General features: G+C 46.6%; 1 protein-coding gene across 11 annotated transcripts in view; it reads left to right on the top strand.

Annotated features, from left to right (window-relative positions):
• The window catches only part of TIAM1 (TIAM Rac1 associated GEF 1), a 195266-nt gene that overhangs the window by 71149 nt on the left and 96370 nt on the right, over positions 1 to 27747 (top strand). For 4 of the 11 annotated variants that reach the window (XM_055801750.1, XM_055801741.1, XM_055801749.1 and 1 more), the window contains exon 1: positions 4291 to 4380. The exons of 4 other annotated variants lie outside the window; for them this stretch is intronic. In XM_055801750.1, the coding sequence (XP_055657725.1) occupies positions 4356 to 4380 (25 nt within the window). In that variant the 5' untranslated portion in view covers positions 4291 to 4355. Of the gene's footprint in view, positions 1 to 4236; positions 4381 to 27747 lie in introns of those variants that run through there. 3 more of the 11 variants (XM_055801746.1, XR_008746823.1, XM_055801747.1) reach the window with 3 other exon arrangements.

Genomic DNA, 27747 nt, shown 5'->3' with positions numbered 1-27747 from the left:
AAAGCCCCTCCTGCCAGATGCGTGAGGCTGCACAGGCACCCGTGTGGGTGTTGCTCCCTGGGCAGGGGGCTACCAGGGTGAAAAGCCAGAGCGTGGCCTGGCAACATCATCCACAGTGATGTGCAGGGACTGGCTCAAACTTCGAAGCTCAGGTCATGTTTGTGGGGCTGCAGTTCAGAGTGTTATGTGGAAAAATGTCACAGCAACATGTGCTGGGGTGGCTGCATGCGCTGCCAGATCGTTGTGTGGTTATGGGGTGTTAGGAGTAGCACCGAAACTGGCATTGGGCATCAGCACCTTGGGTGTTCCCGTGGGGTCCTTTGTGGCAGATGATAAGTGCCTGATGGGCCCTGGGTCATGTCCTGAAACATGCTTGACCAAAGTGGGCAGTAATCACAGTGGCTGGGACCATTAGAAACTCCACCGTGGCTACAAGGACTGGAAGAAAGATCTGAGTGGCTCCAGTTGTCTGGAGGATGGAGACAGGATGCGTCTCCAAGGCCATCTGTTTGCACAGGTGGAAAATAAGACAGATACAATCATGAATTTGTGAAGCACCTTGGCTTTGTAAAGTAAGCCGTAGTTAAAGAGATGCGGTCTGCGTAGGCCTGTGCAAGCGCAGCCGATGCTCTTCGTATCTTACCTTGTTGCAGTGCTCGGGGTGAGTCACTGTACTGAAGTGACTCCCGTTTTTCTGCCCAAAGTGATAATCCATTGTTAAAATGATATTAACTCATGTGTGCTAATTAGCAGGTGTGCCAGGGTGTGAGAAGCCTGGGATGTTAATTAGGGTTGATAAATACACCTTTGTGCAGGATACAGACTTGTCTTGTGCCTGATGGGAGTCCCTCTCCCCTCCTTTCACCACGGAGAAGGTGCTGTCCTGCAGCAGACCATGCTCCGCTGGGGAGGACCTTTGTCCTCTGGGGTCTGTGCTGGGGTTCCACATCTCAGTTGGATATTTGGGAAAGTCTGTGGACTCCTTAGAGCAGGGGTCCTCAAACTATGGCCCGCGGGCCGGATACGGCCCCCCAGGGTCCTCAATCCCCCGGTATTTACAGACCCCCCTGTCCCCCCCGCTGGGGGTCGGGGGGGAAACCAAGCAGCCGCAGATGACGGCCTGCCACTGCATCCGCGCGCCGGCCCCCTGGTTAAAAAGTGTGAGGGGCCCTGGATTAGAGGGTCGCTGGGATTCATCCTGCTGATGCTGGAAGAAAAAGGGGCTTTTCCCAGTGGATTGTCTTTACTCAGCTGAGAAGGGGAGGGTAAAACCTGTGCCCTCATCCAGCCGCAGGGGTTAGCTGATGGCCGCTTCTTCAAGCTACTGGAGGTGACGGCCCCGTCCAGTCACCCAGCTCAGTGGCTGGCCTGGCTGTCTCCGGCCTGTTTTGGGCAGAATATGCTCGGTTGTCTTAAAACAGGTTTTGGTAGGTCTTCGCTAATCACTTAGCGCAGGAGAGCATTAAGATTTATATAAGTTGGCTCGCGCGCCTTCAGAGGAAGCCCACATCAAAAGGCGTGTACCCAAATGCGTCAGCTGAGCCGGGGTGCCGGGCCGGGGCCTGGCGGTGCCTGTTCTCCCACCGCGGGCAGGCGTGAGCTGACAAGCCGCGGCGCTGCCCGGGAGGGCTCCCGGGGAGGCTGTTGTCAGCCGGCCGCTCCGTGCCTGCGCCCAGCGGCCAGGGCCACCTGCTCCCGGCTCCCTGCCCCAGCCAGGCTTCCCTGAAGGCCTGTGGTCTCCTTTCTCAGCAAAGCTTTGGAGGAGGGTGGGCTGGCCAGTGTGTGGCTGGGGAGAAGGCTTCCCTTGCCTCCGCCTCCAGCCCCTCCTGAGAACTGCAGCCACAGCCAGACCGACTAACGCAAGTGCTGTCTCTGCAACAGACCCAGATCTTAGTGATGGCACCTGTAATTCTTCTGTGCATCTCTCTCCATACATCAGTCTTGCTATTTATTCCTTGCTGTTTCGTATTCTGGTGCTATGGGTCGCGACAAGAAGGGGAAGTCACTGCTTTTCTTATTTCCATGTGCACTGATTTAAAACCCACCAGTGGTCAGAGTGACTTCAGACTTGCTGACGTAGGACTTGGTTGGCCAAAACTTTCTGAAAGCAGTAGGAGGGGTGTGTGTGTGTGTGCGTGTGGGGCACACAAAATTCATGTTTTCCTGGGAGCCCTGGCCATGCCAAGGATTTGCTGTAGGTAGCAGCAAACCAGCAGGAAAAGATGCCCCAAACTGCTGTGACAGAACGCACATCAACTTGGTGCTGGTGGCAAAAGGGTGTGCCTCCTTTAGTCCTCTTAAGCTGAAAGATGCTTCAGACAATCACTTGCGATCTGTCATAGTAAGCATTTATGTTCCTCCTTTAGGACTGGAGCATAATTGCTTTGTATCTATGGGAGCTTGTGTGCATGCACACCTGTGTATACATACACATCGGTTTCCGTGTAATGGTGAAGCCATTTTGATGGAAACGATTAAGGGTGGGTGGTGTCAGAGCTCTGAACCCAGCTTTGCCTATCGGGCTGTTCCAATGGGCTGAAGATGGCGAGTGCAGGCTGTGCCTCCGTGAACCTGAACCTGAAGGCAGGTAGCAGCAGCCCCAGTTGCGTTCTGAGTCACTTGTGACTCGCCAAACCTGCTTGCCTGCTTGAGGTTTGCTAATTACTGGTGCTGAAAACTTCTGGAGGAGGTGGTCCGCTCTCCTGGGCTTTCTCCCATTTGTTTCTGCTGCCTGGCCCACAAATAGGAGCTGTTGGCTTTGGTCATTTGGTGTTTAAATTAATTGATCATTTCAGTACTCTCTGGGTGGTACTTCTGATCCCGTCCCTCCTTCAGCCTGTTTCTGCTCCGATGCTTATGGAGGAGTGCTGGCAGTCACGGGGGGACCTGGTGCTTTCTAAGCATGGGCAGATATATCTGAGACATCTGATGCTGCAAGTACTCAGATGTGAAGTTAAGCCAAACCTGCTGTTTGAAGTGGGCTAAAACTCACGGCTGTATCAGGAAGCTCAGCTTCTGCGCCTGTTTCTGATAATGGAGTGAGTAAGAACGACTGTGCCGCATCAAATTGCTCCTCCAACTATCTTGTCTCTGGCTGGCCCAAAATAGACTAATCTCCTGCCATCTCCTCCAGCGCCTGTAGCACCCAGGTGTGTGGAGCCCCACAGCCTCACTACAGCTCTTTAATCACTGCAGTTGTACAACTATGTGTATAACCCTGGGGGAGAACTGGGCTCCTGCACAGACCTTTTGCCATCTTATTTTTGTGCTTTCCTGGTGGTTTTGTCTTTTTCACAATTTGTGGTCATTGCTAGGTCGCAGAGGGCAGAACTGCAAGGATATGGTTATTATTTGATACTCTGTATACATTTTCGAAGCATCACACAGTTGTAAATGTTAATTTGTTAATTAATTTGATTTCTGTTTGTAAAAAATATTTGCTGTGTTGTCTACTTCATTCCGAGAATAGTTTGAGACCTGGTTTTCTTCTCCCCTCTAAATGGTGCAGTCAAGGTGGAGAAAGTTGGGGGCTAAACACAGATGGTTTAAGTTTTGCATTGGTATTTCTTATTTATAGCAACCATTAACCAACCCTCATCTTGAGGATGCTGCTGCTCAAATCCTAATTCAGAGGCAGTTATGTGGAAGTAGTGAATTAAGTAAAACCAGACCTGTGAGTAATTTTTAAATCCCTGTAGTTCCTGATCCTGCAAACACTTCTGCACCTGTGGACAGCTTAGCGGGAGGCCATTGCCTGAGCATTTTGAATACGTGTCCTCAACAGGAGCACTGTCCAGATACATACTCAGGGAGGAATCCTCTGGGACGTAAGGGAGTTGAGGGCAGTGGCAAAGGCGCAGAGTAGGTCTGAAGTTTTTTATTTTATATCTTGCTGGTGAATTGCTCCCTGAAAATGCAGTGAAATGCCAAGGACAATGCAGTTTAGCAACATGAGCAGGGGGACTACGTGGCTGGTTCACGCGTAGTTGATGTGTAAGTCACCTCTGTGGGTTCACTGGGTATTTTAGTTCTTGGCTCCTCTCGCAACACACCAGGCTGGTGAGTTAAAGTCACCCTGGAGGGGTGTCCTTAGGAATTCGGATTTCGGGAGCCAGCGGGGTTGAGTGGCAGCCCATCTGAAGCCTGCAAAGGGAGGAATTAATCAGGAGAGGGAGGGAGGGAGGGAGGGAGGTATGGCAAAAACCCAAACCTTCAAACACACCCAATTGACCCATCTCATCTTAGCATGAAACTTAACGAGTTACACCCACTCTGAAGCAGAAGGGGAATGAAGCACTGGCACTTCCTCCTTTCTGTTACAGGCAGCTGGGGCTTGGGAAATACAACAGGCAAAGATGTTTGTGCTGTTGATGATGAGCGGTAAGCTACTTCACGAATGACATTAGCTTTTGCTTGTGTTGTGTGTGCTGGGCTGGGGGAATGTGAGCAGCTGAAGCTCAGCTAAAGCTGGGAAAACATGTTTGTGGGGTGTAGTGTCATCGTGTTGTCTAAGACGCTGTGTGTCCAGGAAGCTGTGTAAGGTGCTCCTCTCCTGACTTCTGTCTTTCCCCAGCGTGGATGGAGGTGTTGCTTTCTCCAAGCAGCATTTCACCAGGTCATCAAATGTGGGCTTTTCCAGGGTTTGCGCTGCTTGCAGGTGGCAGAAGCACTTTGGGTTCATTGCAGACGCCGAGAGCTCAGACTGGCTGAATGGGAGCTGGGGACTTAATAGCTAAATTCCCTAAGAGAGAAAATGTAGTATTGTGTTACTTATTAAAGATGCTTCCCTTCTCCGGCTGTCTGGCTTTATTTTCCCTAATTACAGGTTGCCATGCTCTTTAATTGTTGAAAATGAGCCCCGTGAAAGGTTTCAACTTGAATTGAGCTCTGTTAGGTGTTTCTGTGAGGTGGGGAAAGCGGCGGTGTTGTGAAGGGCAAAGCTGCTGCGCTTCCCAGTGAAGGTGGGACAGCTGGATCTGGTGGGCTCTGGCACTTGCTGAAGATCTGATAACACTGCAGAAGCAGGGGCTGGGGGAAGATTTTCCGTATCGAGTTGCTCATTTTTCTCCTAGTTACTTCTGTGATCGCTTACCAAGTTATTTTATATACCGGTTACTATCTTTAAATCTAAATTGCTTAATTCTTGGGTTGGTGACAGGAAATCTGAGTACAGAGCCCAGGCCCTGCAATTACTGTGACTAAGCATTAGGGCTAATAACCAAATGGGCAGTGTTGTCTCCTGGCCCTGCTCTTCTCCCAGCAGCTGGCTGCTGTTGAGAGGCCGGCTCACCATCCTCTCCCAACTCACAGTCTTCAGGGCTGCTGTAGAAATGTTGGATATGGCTTCTGCTTCCTGAGGGGCACGGGCTTGCTTTCCAATGGGCAGGGTTCAGACCTGATTCAGAGCTGCGCTGCAACCCATCAGCCATGAGTAATCCTCCCGTGCAGGGCAAACTATAATGTGTACCTTTTTGGGGGAATTAAGTCACGCTGTAGCTGTTAGAAATGTTAGTGCTTTAATTGTTTCACTTAATGTACCAGAATCCCTTTGTCAAGGCAGCTATTAATTCCTTTGACAGCATTTTCATATTGCGGGAGTGATTTAAATTTTCACATGTGATTAGTGCAGTGGAATGAAGGAAGCAGATTTTGTGGGTGTCGATGGGTTGCGTGTTTTTCCCCAATCCTTTCAGAGTTAAAAGTGCATTACAAAAAAAGTATGGAAAATTGCTGTGTTAATCACAGCAAACAGCTAAGGAATCAAGTGCTGAAGTGTGTCATGCCTGGTTATACTTCCTAGGGGAACTTGCTCTTTAAAGGGTGCATGTCTGTTTTTAAGAGAGTTCCAACTTGTTCTGAGACAGAAACACTTTATTTTTCCAGAATGCCTGTTTTTAAAAAATCTGCCAAACCACAAATTTGCATCATTTAATCATTTGCTTGAGCTTTATGCTTTTGCTCTGGGAAATAGGTAGTACGATTCCTGCGGGCATTGGTGGTGACGAGAAGCATTGATTTTGCACTGTCACAGCAGTGGGAGAAAGCCTTTTAGACATCGGTCTTTGGAGCAGACTCATTTATCTTTAAATGAAGTCACGCATTATGGCTTGAGTTGTAGGTAATGGCTGTTCGAAGATGAACCCTGAGGAAAATATGGATAGTTCCCTGAAGGATTATTAGTGACATGGACGGGCCCAGCATGGGGTCCAGTGAATGCCTGAGCATCCTCCTGCAAGGAGCTGGGACAGGAGGATGGCGGAGCAGAAATGGGAGCTGCCCACTTGGGGCAACAGGTTGTCTTGGGTCTAAAGCATGGCCTCGCCCTGTGTGTGAGGCCCTGTGCCGTGTGGCAGCAGCAAGCCCTTTATTGCCTCCCCTTCACTTTGGCTCTGGTTACGTAGCTGGTGCTGGTCTTTTGCCATGCTCTGAGGATTAATAGCACAAAAAAGAAATCAAGGGTCTTTGGTGGGGGGAAAAAGAGGTCACTAGAATAATAGACCGGCTCCTAAACAGTTTATTAAAAAAGAATAATCAAATGCAAAACTAATGGTGATGTCAAATCTTTAAAAAAATTCGGCAAGAAAGAGGACAGTTCTCTACTGACATGTCTTTCTCAGTATTATTTTGTTAAACTGGCGACTGTGCAATGTGTTCCAGTGAGTTTTATGGCCCAGTAATCCATTGCTGGATGAGGGGAATATATTATTTATAGATTAGAGTGTTTTAACATCCTAGCATGGGGCTGTTTAAGGAGGTCAGAATACAGAGCAGTGGAAATGGGATTAGCCCAGCTGTGCTGCAAACAGTGCAGAAGCAGGGGGAAAAAAAGGGAAGTTATCATGTAGATATTTGTATTTCTATTGTGCCTCGCAAGGCACGGATCACATAAGATTTAGCAGTTTCTAGAACCAGAATGTAGTTTTTATTGGTAGAGACATTACAAATTTTAATTGAATTGTAAACAAACATGAACATCCTTTTCCCCTGGCTCAGCAGGCTTGCTCTCTGCTGCTTGTTTGCTTTCTTGGTGGGACGGTGTTGAAGGACTTGAGAAAGGGGGAACATTTGTGATAACTAACAAACCCTTCTTCCTTCGAGGGGGAAGAGGCTGTGTTGTTCCCATGCATGAAGCCTCAGCTCCATGTGCACATCCCAGAAGTCCAGCCCCATCAGCCAGTGCTGTGGCTGGTGCAGGAGGCTCATGGGCAAATGGGTTGTTAGTTGATTCACTGCAGAGTGCTTTTAATGTGATTGCTTTTTGAGACTTCCAATTATGCTTTCACTAAGAGTTGGAATGCAGTGTTCTCAGGTAACTTAAAAAGCCCTCATAAAACAAAGCAAATAAATGATCCCAGCAGTGGCAGCGGTGTAGCGGGGTGCGCATTAGGCAGTGTGTGTGCCTGGGCGCAGGCAGCCTGAGGTGCCCTGTGTGGCTGCAGTCCTGTGAGGGTCTCTGTGCGCACCCCTTGCCTTGGCTCAAAGGCAGCCCCTGCAGGAGGCTCAGTGGGCTCGCTGCTGCCAGCACCCCCAGCAGTTCCCGCTCTCCCTGTCTGCCTTCGGTGGGCTTCCCAGCAGCGAGGTCTGGGGTGGCAGGTGGAGGTTAGGGCATGGGAGACCAGCGGTGGTTTAGCTCTTGCTTTTTTTCCTCTTGCTTTTTCTAGTATTGTCTAGAGTTGGTCTAGATTATGGGATAAGTAAGAGTTCAGACTCACAGTGATGTTAACGGAGTTAAACAGATCGCCAGTAACTGCAGGAGGTACAGAGCAAACGTGCCATGGTGCAGCTTCACCAGGAGTGGTGTAAGATAAATTGCGTTACCTTGCATTGTCATAGGTATACCTGAGGCACAGCTAATGAGCACTGCCTCCGTAAGCTGCCTTGGGCCTGACCACAAATCGCCTTGCATACATACGTACATGCTGCTGTAATGGCACGAGTGTCGTCGGCAAGCGGGGACATTGCAGGAACGGTTTGGGTCATGAAGAGATCGGACATAAGGATTACTTGTGGACATAGGAATGTGTGAGAGTCACGGTAGGTTTAATGAGATAGGAGGGGTGCTGGTGGTCACCCGTGGTGGTGGGAACAGTTGTGTTTGTTTCTGAAAAGGCAGAAACATTTTTTTCTCGGTAAAAGTTTCTCTGCATTTCTATTTATATTTTCCTTTCCAAACAATTTGGAACCGGTGGGCATGGTTTCATACGAGTAGTGCAAGAAAAAACCTCACTTGTCGAGGGGTTTTTATATTGGATCAAGCACAGAAACAGCACTTGAATAGCATTGTCCTTATGAAAGTCTTTTTCTGCTTTACTTCCCTCTGTATCAATATTTGCAGTGCTAGTGGTGTTGTCCAGATGCATTTTAGCTTATGGGGACGGCCATAGGGAGCCCACACAGCTGCTGGCAGAGTAGGCATGGGCTGGGGGACCACGACAGCTGCCTAGCTGAGGTGAGTGGTTCTGCTGCACTGGCCTCTTGCTTCATGGAGCCAAAGCTTTGTCTGTGTGTTTAGGGAGATTTCTCTTTCCGGTAGTGCTGGAGCTACCAGGGCAGTTGTCCTGGGCGCCAAGGGTGACCCCTCTGGAAATAAGGCTCTCTGAAACAGGCAGCGTAGGGCAACAGCAAGTCATCGCTGCAGATGGAAGAGTCAGGGAGGTCGCCAGACCTTGCCTGCAGGATTTTGTTCGAGGCCAGAAAGCAGTGCTTGGAAGCCTGTAAAATAGCAGAGGTGGGAGGGAAGAAGGAAAGCGTGTAATTTTGCGTTAATACCTGACTCCACCATTTTTGGAGGATGCACAAAGCCCCTCTTTTTGGTCTTTCCGTTCATACACTACGTTGCCGTGCAGCTACTGAAAATATCCTAGCAGCAGTTGAGCTTTTGGTGAGAGGAGGCTTCACAGCTCGTATCAGAAACTGCCGTAGCACTCTAAAAACCTGATGTCGTGACTTTCCCAGGTGTGCAAACAGCCCTCTGTGGTCCTGCAGCCCAGACCCTCTAATCCTCAAGTTGGAGGGAAAACAAATAAGCCTTCTGCTGTCTGCTTCCCAGCTGAAAACTGCTTTGTTATTCATTTGCATTAACCTGGGCGGGGAAGGTGTATTCAGTGTGCTCCAGGCCCTTAGATATTGAAATGGAGACAAAGACTCCCCATTGCGTAAGGCCACCACCGGGAAGGGAGGTGGGAAGCTGCTGGGTGCAGCTGCCTCCCTGCGCCCAGGGGACCAAATCCTGGTCAGGACAGGAGGGATTTTGATCAAGGTCTGGGATGTGCAGGAGGGGGAGTATTTAATGGTTACTACAAACCAAAATTCACTTGAACAGCGCTGCTTGATAGGCAGTTTCTTGCATGTTAACCAGTGTGCCTAGCTGGAACAAGCTAGAAAGATTTTATCAGTTTGCATGGGATTATGCTAAATATTGCCCAAACCCCCCAAATCCAGCATGTCGAAGGACATTAACTGCGTGGTTTAAACTTCCCAACCTGAAATTAGTGAACATGGGTGATCTATCAGAGTTCAAAAAAATGCAGCTGTATGACTGCTGCTTGCCAGCTCCATGCCCACGGCAAGTGTCTGAGAAGCCGATTTTTGGGTTATCTCAGTGATGGGAAAGCTGCGTCTCGATGGTGAAGTCTCGATCTCCAAAGGGATCAGACGTATCCTCGCCCGTGCCCAGGTTCTGCATGAACACTGGCAAGACCTGGAAGCCCCAGAGCAGAGGCTGTGCATCAGCCTGCTTGCTTTGTCCGGTGCTCCTCAGCTGCAGGGAGGCCACTTGCTTCCCTTTGCAAGGCGCTTCCCACCTTGCCTGGTGGGGGGTACCCACGCTTGGGGCCCCCTCTGCAGCTGGAGGGATGCTGCGGCCCCCTGCCGAGGGTGCTGGAGGAAACCTGCCAGCCAAGCCCGTGGGACTTGTAAGCATTAACTATTCCCAGGTTTCCTGGGGGGGGTGGGGGGTGGATTATGGAGTGATCGCTGCAGGTTTATGCAGTGAATTGAAGTGGTTACTGAAAACCTTTGCCAAACATCTGATGATTTTCACTGTGATGCGTAATACGTGCCAAAGGTTGTTCTGGTTAAAAATGACTAATGTGCTTCTTTTAACAGTAATAAAGGATCCTTCCCCCCCCCCCCCCCCCCCCCCCCTTTGCACAACTGTAGCCAAGAAAATGCTTTTTTATTTTTTTTTTTCCCCTTAAGTGGGAGGAAAGTTGCATTTCTGTTGGCTTTTACGGCATCCCAGAGTGAGTTAGCGAGGCGTTGCTGTGAGAGGTGCGAGCATAGGCAGCAGCAGGCACCAGAAATGCACACAGCCTTGGTGTAAGACTTGACGCAGAATGCAGAAGTCAGTTCAGTTAGAAGCTGCAGATGAAACTTACAACAAAAAAGCCAGCCAGGATTCATTTCCTTGCTGCTTTTATTTTTTTTTTTTAGCAAATTTATCTTAATGCTTTAGTAACATCTGGATGATTGCTTGGTAATCTTTTTTCTGGGAAGCACTATTTTTCTGTGTGTACTTTGTTGAGGAATGATAAATCACTGTAATTTACCAGCCTGTTTTTTTAAAATGTGGGAAGTCATACTACTTGATATGTTCCTTCAAGCTGTCATTCCTGCAGGCATATGAATGAATGCATGATATTTCAGCTTCTGTTTACTGTTTAAAATAGGTGTTTATGCTTGACGTGGTTACCTGAGCATACCTCCAAGTTTGGAATTTATGGGGGGGTGGCAGTGTTAAAGGGAAATTAAAAGGAATGGGAGATTTTTGAGGAGGAAGTAGGTGCAGTCTGTTGTTTTGGGCCACCTGGACTTGGCAAATCTTTATAAATATCCAGACCTCCACGAAGACTTCGGACCCATTGGCAGCGTCCCTGGGAGCCGTTTGTTGTTCCTTGCCGGAGTGGCCAGCATCATGGACTCTCCCCTCTGGCCGGGGGACAGTCAGTGCCTCTCTGCTGAAATGTGGCCTCCAGCCTTTTTGCAGCAGGGGAATGAAGCCAGAGGAGGGCAAAGTTGCACATCTGCACATAGGTACTCAAACAGCTGGAGTCTGTATTTTGAAATAACATTAAGTAATGGAGGAATGAACAGAACATGGCTGTCCAGGAGCATGAGAAAACTGCAGTACCTACCACAGTCAGCTTTTGATTTATGCTTCTGGGCAAGTGAAAAGAAAGAAATCAAGGCTTTTTTGAGAGCATGGCTTTGAGAGTAAAAACGTCTGCAGGGCTGGAGCTGTGTCTTTGGGAGAAGGGGGCAGGATTATTTGGAAACAGAGGCTTCGGGGCAGGTCTAATTGCAGCCTTGTTTGGGCTCATGGGGCTTCACAGGTAACGAAGAAGCCTCATGTTTCCGAGGACCTTACAGCTGTCTTTGTTGGGATCTCCTTTACCAGGGAGAAGTGTTTGGTAAGGGAGCAGGGAGAAGCTGGCAGTGAACACTGTGGGGAAGGGCAAGGATTTGGGACAGGATGGGCCTGGAGGAGAGGCAGAGATAGGGGTTGGTCTCTCCGAATTGAACGAATTGGCCAACACTGCAGCGGCTGGAGTCTCGCTGGATGTGCATTGGTTAGTCCTCCTGGAAAACAGGAGGCTGAGCCACTTTATGGCTGCCAAAAACTTGGTCTCTGTTGTCGAATGGTGTGCGCTGGTTCCACCAAAGTATTAGGTGGCACATAAAATGGGAGGTGGGCCTGCCCTGTTGCACGAGGCATGGTATAGCTTCCCCCATTGGCACCAAATAAATGACAATGAAATACTTGACAAGCCTGAGTCTGCGATGATAGGGCAAACAGCTACAGCTTTGTGTGAACTCCTGGACCAAGGCTCCCCTATCCTTGTGAAACTGTAAGGCAGCTGGGATCTCCGGTTTCAGTCCACACTGGAGCTTTCAGATGCAACTGCAGTATAAATACAGCAGGGTCTACCATGAGCTCTCAGGAGGCGGTGAAGGTGGATGGTGCCTCAGAAGAAACGCATTTCCAGAGAACATGCCCCTTGTGTGTATAAAACACAGATGTAACGACTTGCAAACGTATAGGAAGTATGTCAGTGGAGTATGCTTTTTTTTGCATAATTCAGCAACATAGAACTTCAGAGGAATGCATCTTGCAAAGTAAACAGTGAAGCACTCTAATGCATGTTTGTTTGGTGCCAAGTACAAATGTGCAGGGGAAAAAACGTTGAAGTCCTTGAAGGTTAATTGAAGGAGTCCAGTAAAACCACAGCTCCCAGACAGCGAGTGGTCAGACAAACTTGCAACTAAACCTATTAAGAGAAAAAAATAACATCCTATATACTACGACGTGCAGAGCGATAGAGACGGCATGATGATAAAAAGCTGAGGACATTGCAGTATATGGTTGACTTAGAGTAGCGAAGAGCTTTGAAGTTGCTATCCAGGCATGGCATCTTACTCCTTGGAGTCCGGCTTTCCTCTGGAGATGCCAGTGGAGGCTGTTGTTAGCTCAAGGGTTGGGGGGGGTTGCTTTCCAGCTGTAGTGTTTTTTTGGGGAGGTAGAGCCTTGTGCTCGTGAGACAAGCACGTAACACTAACTTAAATGTACTAAGTGAGGTTATGCAAGTAAACCTTCTGGTTCCTGATCTACATTCAGGGCTTTGCTGGATTACTTTTCCCCACCAAAAACTTAGCTTTTGACTTGGTTTCAGTGTTGATTTTCTGAAGAGATGAAAGGGAGCTGCCTCTAGCAGGGAGTGTAGTCTGGTGGTTGGAGTAGGAGATCGGTTCCTGCCACCGACGATGTGCCCACAGTTCAGGGGTGGTTTCTTGGTGCCTTAGTGCATCTGTAAAGGAAGATGGTTACTGACACAGATTTTGTGGGTTAAGGAACATTTTAAAAAGTTTTTCTGATACTTACTGAAAATAGTTTGCACATTTCCAGTGCATTTTACCCTAGGTTGTTTTAGCCTAGAGCTGTTGTCTACAAGAGGAACAAGATGTTTGAGGAATCGCCTATGGTGTCAGTGCTGGGTTCATTTCCAGGACGTGGACCTGCCTGCCAGCCGCTGTGAATATGTGCACCCTTGCACTGAGATGGGGTCCTAGTCTGAGATCCAGAGTTTTTAGGGGGTGTGGGGGGGTGGGGCTGGATCCTGCTTACCACCAGTGCCTGCTCGAGCTTTGCCATGCTCATCTCAAGCTTGCGGGTTGATTGTCCTGTTTTTGAAATGGTTCTCCAGCCTGTGTTGCCTGAGATGGCACAGTGGGTTTAGGAGAGGCACGGCTGGCCATCCTTATCTTGCCTGTAATTTTCACAAGATTACAGGTGAGCTAGAGATAGCCAGCTTTTAAAGAGCAATCCTGAACCTGCTCATCAGAGTGTACATCTCACTTCAAGCTTACCAAGACCAGCCAGCTGCAGAGAGCTATTTCTGTACAGGAATCCCTTTAAAGTTTAAGCACCTTTTTGCTCATTGAACCCCAAAATGAGTCACTCAAGGGAGTACCATCAGATTTTCGAAATCTCTGCCTACCTGTTGCTTCCACTAACTTCTCCGTAACATGCTTTGGTCCTAGGTTAGTCAGAGAGAGAAGTAAAACAAGCCCAGCAGAGGACAGGTTTTGGCCACATTTAATACCAATGAGAAGGAGTTAAGGATTAAAGCATTTTCAGCAGGTATTTAAAGTTACACTTTTATGAAGTTCTCTTAAAAAAAGGTGTATTTGAATATGGGAAGATAAAAGCTTTTAGAAGGTTTTATTCCTCCCAGAGCTACTGATTCATTCTCTAAATGGCAATAAAATTTCTTGCCTGGCTGCTATCTACAGAAAGACGTTAGTCACATCGTAATGTTACTCAGAACTTGGTGCAGAAGGGAGAGACAGCAACTTCACGCCTTCCTGGCAGCACTTGCTTTTCACTACCCTTTTTGCACCAGACGGTACTTGTTGCCATGGGTTTTTTAGAAAAATTCTCCAGAGTTCTCAGAAATTAATACATTTGTGCAGAGGCCTGTTCAACCTCTCTGCTTGCCTGCTTTCCCAGCTCCCTGCTGGAAAAGCTGGGAGGGTTGGCATGAGCGAGCCAGCGGGTGCTCAGGGCTGGACCACCCCACTGCTCCTGGAGCTTGGTGAGGCTCCCAGCCCCTCGAGAGGCAGAGAATTGGGATGCTGGCAAATAAAAAATAATTTTTTTACTGCTAAAGCTGGACCAAATTTCACGTTTAGAGTCTCCGTTAGTAAAATTGACGGAGCAATAAGAGGATTATCTTTGTCTGACCTCTCTTTTTAGACCTAATAGATGAACGCCGGAGGCCTGGGGTTCATATCCCACCATGCCTGACCTAAAATTTATTGCAATATTATCACAGAGTAATTGAGTGGGTCCTACAAGCCTGTATCAGACTAATTCTGGTCATGTCTTAAGGAGATGCATATGATTTCTTTAACTTCATTTTAGAGAGACCTTTTATGGGAAGCAAAATGACATTGTGTTTTTTGATACTCTGATGAAATTATGTGGTGTTGAGCTCAGTCCTTTCTGTCTAACTAGATATCTGTCACTACCATGTCACCTGCTTGAGCACCTCGCCTATATAAATGGATTTATTCTGACTTTATTTCAGTGATTGAGGAAAGTAATTTCTCCATCTGTAAAACGAGATTTGAGATGCAGGGAGATTTAAGATATTTGTGAATCTGTGGAATTAAGTTTGACAGTGGAGCCCTGTTGTAGTACCTTTGCTATAAGATACAGCCTTTGCTTAAGCTTCACAACTAAATAAACTGATAAACCTGTCAGAGAGCCTAGGTGCAGCACACTGAAATTCTTGGCTTGCAATTGATCAGAATTCTCTAGAATTTAAAAACTTAGAAAAAAGGGGTCCTCAGCTTTAAAGGCACATGCCCTTCTTTGAAAAACATCCCCCATGTGTCTGATCTGACTGTTCTAAAACGTTTTGGAATAGGTGAAAATAAGCGATGGTGCTAAGTGTGAAGAAAACAACAGAAACATTAACATGCCTGATGTAAGTACTGCAGGTTATTTCACCAGGCTAATAACAGAAAATAGGTCTACCTGATGGGACAGCATTGTATAACACTGAATTTATTCAGCAGTATGTGATCTGAAATGCTACCGGTTAGCATTAGGTGTTTTACTGTAAATCGTGGATTTGAGGACTCAGGCTTTCTGACTGATTCTGGCTGAATGTGATTAACTCAATAGCTACACTTGAAAGCTGTTATTTTATTTTCATTATGGCATTGTAATAGTGCACAGAGGATTAAACAGAAATGTACATTAAGAGACTGAATTCTAAGAGCATGAGGCATACAGATCATGTGCCTGGGCTGGGTTATCATGATTTCTTATAGAAATTGAGTGGGTTTTTTTTCACTAAGTGACCATTTATGCTTCCAGCTTCTCACAGACCAGTGCAGACAGCCATTTGCTTTAGGCTGTCATCAGAGATGCGTATGCATATGGGACTGTGCTGTTGGAGCTGGGCAGCCAACTCCTGAAGTTGTGAGGATGCTCAGAGGGCTGAGCCAGTCCTGTGTCCCTCTGGAAGTGCCTGAGGGTCCATAGACTCCCCAGATGAGAGTTTTCCTGCTTATAGTGAGGTTTCCCTGGCCTCCTTCAGCAACGTCAGTTTTAGTGGTAGCAAGAACACCAGTGGAGCTGATTTTCCTATGCAAAGGGTATTTAGCGGCAGCAGCAGAGGTCATTAATACCACCACATCGGTGTCTCTGCAGAATGGTTGTAAGAACTGACTTTTTTGTTTTGCTGCCAAAAAGTTGTACGGAGACCAGAGTTTAGGTTTCTTCATGCCTCTATCCTTCCCCTTACCTGAGAAGAGTTTGGGGTGCGCACTGGATTAGCCACAGGGCCATAGGATCCAGCTGGGGCATCAGCTCTGCATTGAGCACTTGTTCCTGAATGCGCAGGAGAAAAGGTAGCTAAGGGTGTTGTCTTCTGTAATAACAAATTAAACTGGGCACTGAGTCACTGACTGCCCGCAGCCGTCCGTACCGGTCCTCTGTTGGGAGTTACCGCCCTTGCAGCAGAGATGGTGAAATACAGCGTTAAGCCATGCGGCTCAGCCTGTATTCCCAAGTTAAAATCAGAGCAGCGCACTTGGGTACAGCCATGGGAATGGTTTTAGCCACCGCACCCTAACCAGCCTACCTGTTGATAGTTATGATCCCTTGCTAATACGTGAAAATGCTAAGACAATGCAATGAAATCACAAAACATAAGAGGAGAAAGGAGTAAATACAGCATTATTTGAATTTTATACTAATCAAAATTGATATTTTTAGGGTTTTGAATTTCACTTGAATGATGTGATGAAGTTCTTTTAGATGTTTTAATGGAGCTAGCCACTACAGTGTTTTTCTTTGCAGCAGGGTAATCCATAAAGCTGTACCAGATTTTTCTTCCAAGTCCTGTAGGTTATTCTTTTAATTAAAAATGCAGTAAATGTAAGTGCTTTTTTAAGTAAGAGAGTGTCGAAAATATTCTAAATACAACTCTTTGTTAGTCCAATGTACGACCATTTTAATTTAAAATCAACAAATGTTTCAGCTGGGTTTCCATAACAATTATTAGTTTTTAATTATTCCTGCCGTTTTCCCTGATTAAAATAGAATTATTATACTTCTAATTCTAAATCTAATTCTGTTTACCGACTTGGCATGTAGAATTGCTTCTCAGCTTCTTTCATGAAAGGCACTGTAATCTTGGAAAAGCTGGATGGCTGTTGCATCGATGTTTCTTCATCTAGATTGACTTGGAAAATACTGGTAGAATTTTGAGCTTTTACTTAATGCTGGTCTAACTAACAACACGCTAAAGTATTCAAGCCTGAAGCTGAAGCATCAAGTTAGTTTGTGTGACATCAGTCACAACTTCGTGGTCAATCTAGTCCAGGATGTCATTTTTGGTATCATGTCAGCTAAATTAAAATTTATGGTTAGCTGTCATGATATTGGATGTGATTTAGCCTGATTTATTCTTCTCTATATGCAAATTCAAACCCATTCCAGTGTGCACTTCCATGCAGTGGCTTTCAATATCTTTTGGTTCCTAAAAACTGTTCCAGCAGAGGCGTGTACCCCTTGGGAGGAGTCAGTGGGCAGCATACTGTGTACTGTAGCAGCTGTGGCTGTGCTTTCCCTGTCCCCTGGATTCCCGTGGGCTGCTGCAGAGACCACAGCTCGAAACCCACCGGACAGGCTGCCGAGGCGTTTGAACATGCGGGCTTGAGTTACCACTCCTGTGCCATGGCCTGGGCTGGCTTTAGTGTTTCAAGTTGTCACTTGCATACCTTCAGGTAGCGCAAGAATGGTCCTTGAGAATTATATCCTTTCTGTAGGATTTTATCAACACGTTACACTTGGCACAGCAAAGGAATCAATGAAGTTAACGTTTTGGTTTTTTATTTTTATGGTAGTACTAAAGAACTGTGTTCGCTGTTGTTCAGTTTTGTTATTTAATGCTTGCCTTAAATACAGGCTAAGTTAGACAATATGTACAGTGGGACATCTTATCTGTTCACACCATGTGGCATTCTTCTGAATATTTCCCTCAAACTCCCTTAATGAATTAATTGGGCAAAATCACCCAGAGCAGACAAAAAATTGCTTCATTTTGATGGTTCATGTCTTAAGCGATGTACACTGCAAGAAAATGTCTAAGTAGCGTTCTTATGGGATCAACAATTCATAATTCAATTTAGTCTGAAGTCACTGGCTGACAGGTTAAACTGAGAGCTGTCCTTATGTCTCCATTAATCTTCATCTGAAAGCTCCCTGGAAAAAATGCCAGCCTGGGGATGGCTTCGTTGCCGATAGGTGTGTTAGCAGTCCTTGCTTTGCATTGATCTGCTCTTCAAGCCGCTCGCTTGAATTATGGGTTAATTCTGTCTGGAATTCTGCATAATTTTTTAATCTTGTTTCTTTTAATAAAGTCACTTGTCAGGGTGGTATCTGAAATAATGACCTTGATGTAGTACTGCGGGACAATACTTAACTTCAGTTACGTGAGTGTTCATATAAATAATATCCCTTGAGTCTGGTGGGAGACAATTTCCATTACAGCAGTGCTGGGCTTTGCTCAGGTCTCCTATTTTAGCATTTAAACATCTTCCTTGTTAGTGGACATAGGATTTCTACAGGGGAAAAGAAGCTGGATTCTGGAAATATTGCATAAACAAATTATTTGGCAAGCAGGATGCTGCTGGGCTTTCCCTGCTTGTTAAAAGTTACAGTAAAAAAAGTCTCCTGATGATACAGAAATATCCCAGAATATGGGCTTGGTCATAAGACACAGGGAGCCAAAGCAGGGCCGTGCCTTTTCCCTTTGAAGCACCATCCTGCCTGTGTTTGCACTTTCTGCATTTTTCATGATGTATTGACAAAGATATGTTGGGCTAAGTTTCCTGAAAACAAAGGGGTGAATGAATAAAGTCTTTTTCTCTTTTATTCCTGAAACTGGTTATTGGCCCTTTTTTTTTTTTTTTTTTTTCCCATAAGCCTGTTAGGTTAGGCTTTAAAAAAAAAAAACCCAAACCCCAAACAATACAGTAAACCCCAGAGCGCCGGAGCAGGTGTTGCACACTTGTTAAGACAAGTATGGGACTCGCTTCCTCTTTGAAACACGGCTGGATGTCAGGCTTTAAGGAGGAAGATCAAAATGGAACTATTGAACATAAACTTAACAAGGTCGGCCCTGTGCCCTAAAGTTGCGTACTTACGTGCGGTGTTGTAAGAAGAGCAGGTTATTAACCTTGCTGAGCTCCCACGAGCACATACAAATCCCCGCACAAAACCTTCCTAGAGTTTTCCTGGCCTTTTTGCTCATTAGGAAGATTAACTGCAATCCCTTTCTTTTCCCCTTGCATTCCGATATTCCAGATCTGGTTAGCTGCCTTATGGACTGGGGTTTTCTCAATGCTTTGTGCCTTGAATTAAGCGCCAGCTTTTATGAATGGCTCCACGAGATGCACTTGTATTACTCGGCAGAGTTGGCATGGCTTTCTACCTGCCCACAACTAAATGATTCTTGCAAAGATTTTTCCCTGCCAGCGTTACACAACTCCGTGTTGCAGTATTGGTTAAAGCCATTCAGGTAGCCTTTTTTTTGGCATATCAGAGATGCTAAGAAAAGGTTGCAGCACATTAAGTGCATGCTTCCACGGGGCGCCCCAAGAGTTGTTTGACTGTAAGTGTGAACCCAGCAGCCTGGGATGCACGTGGATGCAGGTTTGGCCAGAGCTTCCTGCATCTTCTGTGTAAACAAACTTTTTTTTTTTTTTTTTTTAAATTTCATTTCCATGTTCAGATTTCACCTGGGGCATTTTTCCTTGTTGATGTGGAAGCTGTCAGCAGACACCTCCACCTAATTTGTCAGTGGGGCTGGTGGAAGCTGTTTCCCTTGAAAAGTTCAGGGTGCCCATTGTGTAGAATGTTTTGCAGTCACGCTGTGCTGGGCAAAGTACATGGCAGGGCAGACTTTGCAAGCTGAAGCGGAAAGGTACCCTGCAAAGGCCATTATCCATTCCTTTACATGGTTGGTTGTTTTGGTTTTTTTAAGAGGCAGAGAATACATTCAGGCATGTTAAAACCTGCATGAGAAGTGATAGCGGAGTGCCTCCCTCCTTTCCCACAGCTGGGTGTAGATAAGGTGCACCAAACCATGTGTCTGGCTTCTTTTGTTTGCAGCCCTCTCCCACAGGGGCTGCTGCACAGCCTCTGCTTTGAGATGGAGAGGGGCAAGGTGGGCGAGGGGCAGTTTGCTTCCTTTCCTCCACCTGTGGCAACAAGCAGAACTGGTACCCATGGGCAACACCAGTGCCCGTCCCTGTCCCCATCCTGGGGGTCATCCCCCACTCACCACACTGCTTGCTGCTGAGCCTTAAATCGCTGGGCCGGTGGTGCATGGAGCCCTTTCCCTGCCCTGCCACCCCGTCCCAGGGAATGAGGTCTGCACCAAAAGCCACCTTCTTCCCGCTGTTCCTCCATCTGGTCAAATCACTCAGACTTTTCCAGGTAAAGCAGAGCTCATGGTGAATGGGGGTGGTAGAAACTGGCTTCAAACCACATTTCCAGCTGTAATATTTTATTTGTTTCATTTCAAACGCGTTGCAGACATGTCTGGTTTAAATTACTTCTCCCTGCTGTGCTGATAAGTGGTCAGGCTAAACAATATCCCACCTATTAATCGGTGCAGCGGGATTTCGGGTGATGCTTGGAGGAGCGTCACTCTTGTTTTGAACATTAAGTTACTCTTCAAATGTTTTTATCATCTTTAAAAGCTATTTACTGCCTGTGTACATAATTATTAATCAGTAATTAAATGAACCCTGCAAGTTGGTGGATCTGTCTGAAACACTGTGAATAAAGGAAGCCCACCAGGTTTCTGTATCTTTTGTACGTGTAAGCCTCCTGAACAAACGACCTGACAGAAATCCCACAAAAATGTCACAGTTAATGGACTTACTGTTTGCTACACCATATAAGATTACAGAAATAGAGGTGGCTAATTGCAACCTTACAGATGTCACCAGGAGGACGGTGTAGTGGATGCTACAGCCTGTGAGGGCTGAAAGGAGGGGTGATTTTTCTCCAGCCTGCGCTGTCTCTGTTTGACTGTCAAAGCAATGAACACTTTTTGCAGAGAAGGAAGAGTGTTTGGTTGCTTTTTGGGTTTCCTGCCTGAACGTAGCTGCTGTGGGAATTTCAGGTATTTAAAAAAACCTGTATATAAGATGTTAAAAAAGGTGTTTTCAAAATGTCAGAATGCTTACTGTGAGTTTCCTTTGAAGGACTTTTTGGTTTTTTTTCCTTAAATGGAAAAGTGAGATGTGCTGCCTTGGGACTGCTACCTGGGGCGATGCTGGGAACTGGCAGCCGGGGAGGGGAGCAGGCGCCGCTGCCTTTGCTTCATCCTCCTCCTCCTCCTCACTAAGGCTGTCAGGTCTCCTGGGGCAGAGCAAGGAGAAGGGGAGGAGGAGGAGGAGAAAGGAGGAGGAGAAGGAGCCTTCCCCACAGCCAAACCCTCGTGGGACAACCCCCGAGAGAAGGGCGAGTGGTGCTGGCTTTAGAAGCTCACACACAGCCCAGCTGGTGGGGGGACTGTGGGCCAGAAAAGGGTGCCAAAAATGACCACTGAGGAAATGTTTTTTAGAAAAGTCAGAGAAATAGCATCTGGTTTCTCTGTTCTTTGCTCCCTTTTACCTTTTCTTTTTTTGGTGTGAAAGTTACGTGCATGAGGCAAAGAAGAATTTCCTATTGCAATTCAGAAATGGCAGAAGCAGGGCTGAACTTTTCGGGTTTGCGTGCGACACTTCAAACCTGATTACTTCTTTGGGGGCCTGATCCAAAGCCCATTGAATTAATTTGCCACTGATTTCACTAAGGCTTTTGGGCAAAGTGTTTAAGAGAGCTGTTATTTCTGCAGGCGGGAGGCTTGCTGGATCACTCGTGTGGCAGCTTGTTCTGAGTGAGACCGGTATGCATAAGCTCAACAGCTTCCTTTTGAAGAAAAGGATGGTGTCAGCACTGTGGAGGGAGACACTTTTTCTTCCCCTACCAGACCTGACGTTTCTGCCCACCCTTGGCGTAGCCAGAAGCTGGCAGCCTCGCAGACAAGAAGCAATCGGCTGTGGTATCGCAAAAAGGAGAGCATTTGTGTTGCCGAGTGTTGCAACGACCTGAGGCTGCTTGGAGCAGCCCAGGTTTTGCGCAACAGGGACCAACGGAGAAAAGAGTGACTTTACCTTCTTAGGGAGCTGAGAGCAGCCGGGCTGGCTGGCAGAGGAATGAAGGAAAGCATCGCGCTGCTGAGGACCGGCAGAGAAGCGGGGTGCAGCGAAGCCAGAGACCTTTTAACAGCACATCACCAGTGTGGTGCACCAGCGCAGCCTCCTTGCAGTGGTACAAAGCCTTCTTCATGCGGCTGGCGCTTACGCCAGCAAAACAGTGCTTTTGCTGGAAGAGCTTACTCTAAGCTTGTTTTTCTTTTTTTGGGGAAAAAAAAGTCTTACTATAAGTCATGTCACAGTTTTGCTCCTATAACTGTATTGCAGTGGCCTCTGCAGGCATAACCAGAGGCCATGCTCCATCAAATTTGTGACTGACATAGCTGTGGTGGCAAATATTTTTAATGTAGATCTGGCCTCAATTTTGAGACTGCTTAGATTCCTGCACCGCACAGAGCTGTCTTCCCTCCTTTAATGTACAGAAGATAACTTTTTGAGAGAGACTTTGTAGGAGTTGGTTGAAAACTGTAAATGATAAAAGTGCAAAATATTGGCTTTTTTTCCCCCCTCCTCCTCTTTTCATGTACATATGTTGACTCTGAAAAGTGGTGGGAAAAAACCAAGTAAATAAATGGAGGAGGGAATTGCATTTGAGATATTTTGATTTCACTCTTGCGTGTCCTTAAGAGATGTGCAGCCCATCAGTGCTGAGTGATAAGGTGATGGTTTATGAAGGGAAGACTGTCTGTAATGACAAAACACCCAGAGGTCACCAGAGCATCTGTAGGGCAGACTCTGTACTAGCGGTCTGAAAACTTCAGCGGTAAGGACCTCTGAACCAGCACAAAGAATGCTGTCTTGCAAAAAGAGGTGCAAAGGCTGGTGCAGCACTGCAAAACCAGGGAGTCTTTGGTTAGCTCAGTTGTAAAGATGACCTTTGCTTCTCTCTTGTGGCCCCTCTTTAAAGGGCTTCCCTTTAAAATTCCCCTTTAAAATGGCAGTAGTCTTCTCTTTGTCTTGGACGTATATCCACTCGCTACAAAAAAGAAGTTACTCCTTCTACCCGAGGTCTGTAGGATCAGCGTAGAGGTACAGTGAGGCTGCAGCTGCTGGTGGAGTAGAAGGCACAGGAGAGTCACCTCTCCTGGTGGCTTTGGCACAGGACAGAGGAAACATGGATTTCAAGAGGACTGAAATTCAGGCTCCCTGATGCTATTTTTAACATTCATTTGAGTAAAAATTACTTTTGTCTGGTAACACAGTGGGGGCTGTGTGCATACAGACAAAAATGGTGCTGGGAAATTACTGGGCACGTGTGGTCCTTTCCTGCAGCTTGGAGATCACTCCGTTTGTCCGACAGGTGCCGTTCATGTGAATTCAGGAACTGTTGTGAGCTCAGGTGGGCTGCATAATTCACTTGCAGTGTGGGCATAGGTGAATATGGTCAGTGTGTCTGCAAATACACCGTGTGTACATTTACTGCAATTTTTATTTTCATTTGAGCTGGGAATGATGCCACAGAAAATATCAGTAGCTTTCTCAGCTACTAAAATCATCTACCACTCTTTAAATTTAAAGAGGAAACTGGTTATTTTCTTTTAGGACTATTTTGGGCCACGTAGCAGCGTGAAGCATTGAAATGATGGAATGACACTTACAACTGCTGAAAATATCAAGTGCTGTGTAGATTTACTGTGTCTTCATTTGGTGGTGTGGCTGATATTTCACCAGCCTGGCATTTTTGAAGAGGTACAGCTATTGTTTTGTGAGAGGTTTGCATTTCTAATGCATGCTTTAAAATTCCTAAAAAATCCCACTTCATGCTTTAGCACCGTATTATATTTCATTTATGTGACTATACCCCACAGTAACTGCTACAGGTAAGAAAAACCATGTCTTATAAATATTAAGGTAGAACATTTTATTAGTGACCTTCTTTTATAAAAAAGGCATTGAACCAGAGCTGACAGTAAGCAGTTTTCCAGCAACGCTCTGGTTGTGCTTCACTTGGGCGGCATCTGTAGAGCTGGCTCTAATAAGTTGCTCTGCTGGGTGACTTTCCAGTAATGTTTCACTCCAGGCTAGGCAATCAATTTTTCTTTTCTGGTGAATGGCTTATTCACTGAAATGTGGTTTGTGAGTTTGGGACAGCTAAGAAACTCTGGAGCCAGTTATAAGCAGTGGAGGGCCATAGTCAAGTGATACTGCATCGTTGGAGCTCCCAGGCAGGATTAGGCAGACACGTGGCAGGATCCGAGGCTCTGAGTGATCGCTACAACTACAGATTTGACTTAAATTCACTCAGCATTCTTAACTGAAAACTTAATTGTGAGACAGACTACTGAAGTAGAAAAAGAGTGGCTTCCCCACCCTCACCCCTGCACATGTGCATGCAGCCGTGTGCTGCTTTCCATCCTATCTATACCCAAGAGGATGTCACTCCTCCAAAACCAGGGAGATACAGATGGAAGTCCTCTGTCTGATGAGCCCAAAATCTCCATTTTTCACCTCTCCTGTGGGACGCACCTTCACAGGAGGCTTTCTTGAGTTACTATATTATTGGATGTTCTTGGAACAGGTGTCCTCAGTTTGTCTTGTAACTAGTTGCTTATGCTTTTTGTATCATCTTTAAATATCGAGGCACTAAGAGAAAATGAGAGCCTGGTGGTGGAAAATTCTCACCTAGGATTTGGAAGACCTCTCCTTGCACCTTCTCTGGTGACACTTGTTGAATGGTTTTCTGAAGAAGAACTGAAGCTCTTTTTGGCATTCTGCTCTGTAGGATGTCAGGAGCTCGAAGGTACAAGACCCACAGCTGGTCATCTGGCAGTGCTGGCTTTGCACTAATTGCAGGTAGCTTATGTGTGCCAGCAACAACATTTTACCTTTATTGACCATAGTTTGCAAAGCCAGAGAACTGGAGCCAACTACTGTGGCTGCCAAACTATAGAAGATCAGTCCAAAGCATCAATATGTTACTTTTTTCATATTGCTCAGGAACAGCTTGAGTTTCACATCTTTTGAAAGGACGAGCTCTCTCCCTTGATGCAACTGTGCTCCCTGGATCCCACTAAAGTTGGTCAGTTCGTGAAATCCAGGGCAGTAATCATCTGAACAAGTCAGCTGGATCCACTGGGGTCGCTTGGTGCACAGAGCTGCCTCTTTGCTACGTGCTTGGTTCCCATTTGACTGCAGTTTTGTTATTCCACAGGCAAAGTTCAAGCTGTCTAAGAGAATTAATTGTGCAAAACTTGGGTAGTCTTCAGTCCTTGTCCATTGACACTTGTCTGAGAGAGAGACTGCCCTGGCTTGTTCCTTCAACTCCCGGGGCCAGCGCCAGCTGGGGACCTGCCTGCTGTGCATCTCTTGTCATGGGAGATTCCATGCACATGCTGGGGGCTGGCTGCTTTTAGGCAGGTCTCTGCTTGAGCCGAGTACCAGGGACTGCTGCCTGACTTGAGGCCATTTGTGAAGGGGAGAGGGAGCGGGAGGAAGGCATAGGCTATTTTAACCTTGCCTTGCTTGTTTTGTTAGGATGAAATTACTATGAATACAACTATTTGAATTTATGATTTTTTTAACCTACCCTTTTCTGCCTGTGAACATAAATCACATCCTTTTGTAGCCTCTTGTTTTGCCACATGAGACAATCCTGTTGTTTTCACCTCTCAGAGTGAAGCTCAATGCTTCATTGTGTCTGCCTTGCTTTTCTTGAAGGTAGTCTGGCCTGTATTAACCTTTGCCGTGGATGACGAGGATTGCACATGTTATTCCAGATGAGGTCAATGTCTTCTGTGGCAACACTGACTCCTGTTTCTCCTGGGCAAGTCTTGCTTGGTGCATCTTTTGATTACATTTGCTTTTTCATCATTTTTATCACATCGGGAGTTTATTGTCCTCTGGGATCAATACAAGACAAAAGGTTTTTCTGTACTGTGACTTTTTCTAGCTTTGTGTCATCAGCACAAGTCACTGGTACATTTTTTACTTTGTGTGTCATCATTGAAAACATTAAAAAACCTGGTTCCTTTAGCCAGATAATTCTGCTTTCAGCACAGCCTCTTTGCAAAGTTTCTTATGCATATCATAATTCCTATGCCAGTTTTTGTCATCTTCATCTTAACTAGTAGTTTCCTGGAAAGGTATCTTCTGCCCTTTCCTCCCCTGGAAAATAGGTCATTTTGCTGGAGAAAGCAGAGTAACATGCCACAACCCATACTGCATTTTATTCGGTTTCCCGTTCCTTCCCATGTCATTCCCTGTTCTGTCTCTCAGATGTGCTCTCCAGCCTTGCATGCCATTGAGGCCAGACAGATGGATATGTCATTGCTGGGATCACTTGTTCTCCAGTCTCGGGCAGGATCCTGATCCACGGGTTTTAATCTAAAAATTCTTGTCCATATCCCTGTGGTTGCTTGCACCGCTTTTCTCATAGCTTTGGGATGCAGATTCAAAACTCCTGCTGACTGTCACATTTTGAACGCTTTGATTTTTGCTCCTCAGATACCTCAGATGTGGTGATTTACGTGCCTTGCTCCCCCATGCCCTTACTGAAAATGAAGGCATAACATTCATTTTATTTTGAGGCCACATTCAGGGCTTGGTTCAGTGACAGGCTTCAGCTTTCCATCACAAAGCCTCCTTAGCCTGATTTCTGGTAGTTTTGGCTTTTCCTCTCAAAAACATTTGCCGATTGGTTGTCTTCCCCACTCCATGGCAGGGCTCTTTGCTCCCTGGCCTGTTCCGGGGGTGGGGGGCTCACCCCCTGAGCCCTGAGGGTGTCTTCCCCCAGGATTACCATCCCTCATGGGTTTTGCCCCCTCTTAATTAAAGAAGCAACACCCAGACTGCGGCCTTTGGTGTTGTGTGTTCCTGCCGTGGGGAAGAGCTATCAGCAGGAGCTGTGTCAGGAGATGTGATGTGCGAGTTGTGACTAAAACCGGTAGACCCAGATAAACCTAACTGCAATGTGGATACATCTCTGCGACAGCGTTTGAGTGATCAGGTTCTGTCAGGACGTGCAAGATAAAATCTGAATGCTTAATTTAACTTCGACAGTGCCAAGCTGGTGCAGACCAGCCGAGTTTTGCATGGATGTTTTCTTTTTTTTCTGCTGGAGGAACAGCAAGGTCTTATACTATGGTAATGCTAGGCTGAGAAACCTGCTCTGTTGCGGTTGATACCATCACACTAGGTGAAAACAGCAGCCATTTGGTCATATGCTCGCTTTCCTCTCCTCTCCTCCCAGGCTCTGAATAAACAGCAGTTGTAATTCCCAGTGTTGGGTTTTGTGAAGCAGGGCTGCCTCTTCACCTGGGGCTCCTTTTTGTTTCTCCCGTCCCCTCCGGCAGCACCAGTGGGAGCACTCAGTGCAGGCTGAGGCTGGCAGTCCTATTTTTTGGCCTGGGTGAACTGCTGTCCCAAGCATCTGCACCTCGCCCTGTCCCACTAACATCTCTGCCTGGCCCTGTCCCGCCAGAGCAACCAGACTGTGGTGTTGCTGACACACCAGGCAATAAGCTCTCTTATTTTCAGGAAGAATGGGATGTTTAACGTGTGCTTTCTGCTGGTTAAACATGGCATCCCTCCTTGGAGTCACCCAGTGCCCTTTTAAATCGGGGATATGGCCATCTTGGGTCTTTCTGCAGCTGATGAGAGCGCTGTATTCACACTTCACAGAGGAAAAGGAGCTGTGGGAAGTATCTCTGGCTTGCCCGGGGTGCACATGAGGCAGGCTGCCGGGCAGGAATCGAGCCCTGCTGCTGGCGCGTCTCCCCCCTTGCCCGGCACACTAGCCCTGGCAAACAATTTCAGTGAGGGCTGAATCCTGTGAGGTACTGATTTAAAGGTAGGAGCTCATGGGGAGAGAAACTGGTACCAAAACATCTGCAAGGCATGCTATAAACTTAAAAGGACATCCTCTGTTTCAGTACTTTTCCTTATTATGCTTCCCTTGTGGCCTCATGAAGGAAGTTGTTACTTTTACGTCCTTTCTACTAATTATAAAGCATACTTTAA

The sequence above is a fragment of the Falco peregrinus genome, chromosome 4 (genome assembly GCF_023634155.1).
Source record: "Falco peregrinus isolate bFalPer1 chromosome 4, bFalPer1.pri, whole genome shotgun sequence".
NCBI lineage: Eukaryota > Metazoa > Chordata > Aves > Falconiformes > Falconidae > Falco > Falco peregrinus.
The sequence above is the reverse complement of the archived record's forward strand: the minus strand, read 5'-3'. Positions and strand labels throughout refer to the sequence as shown.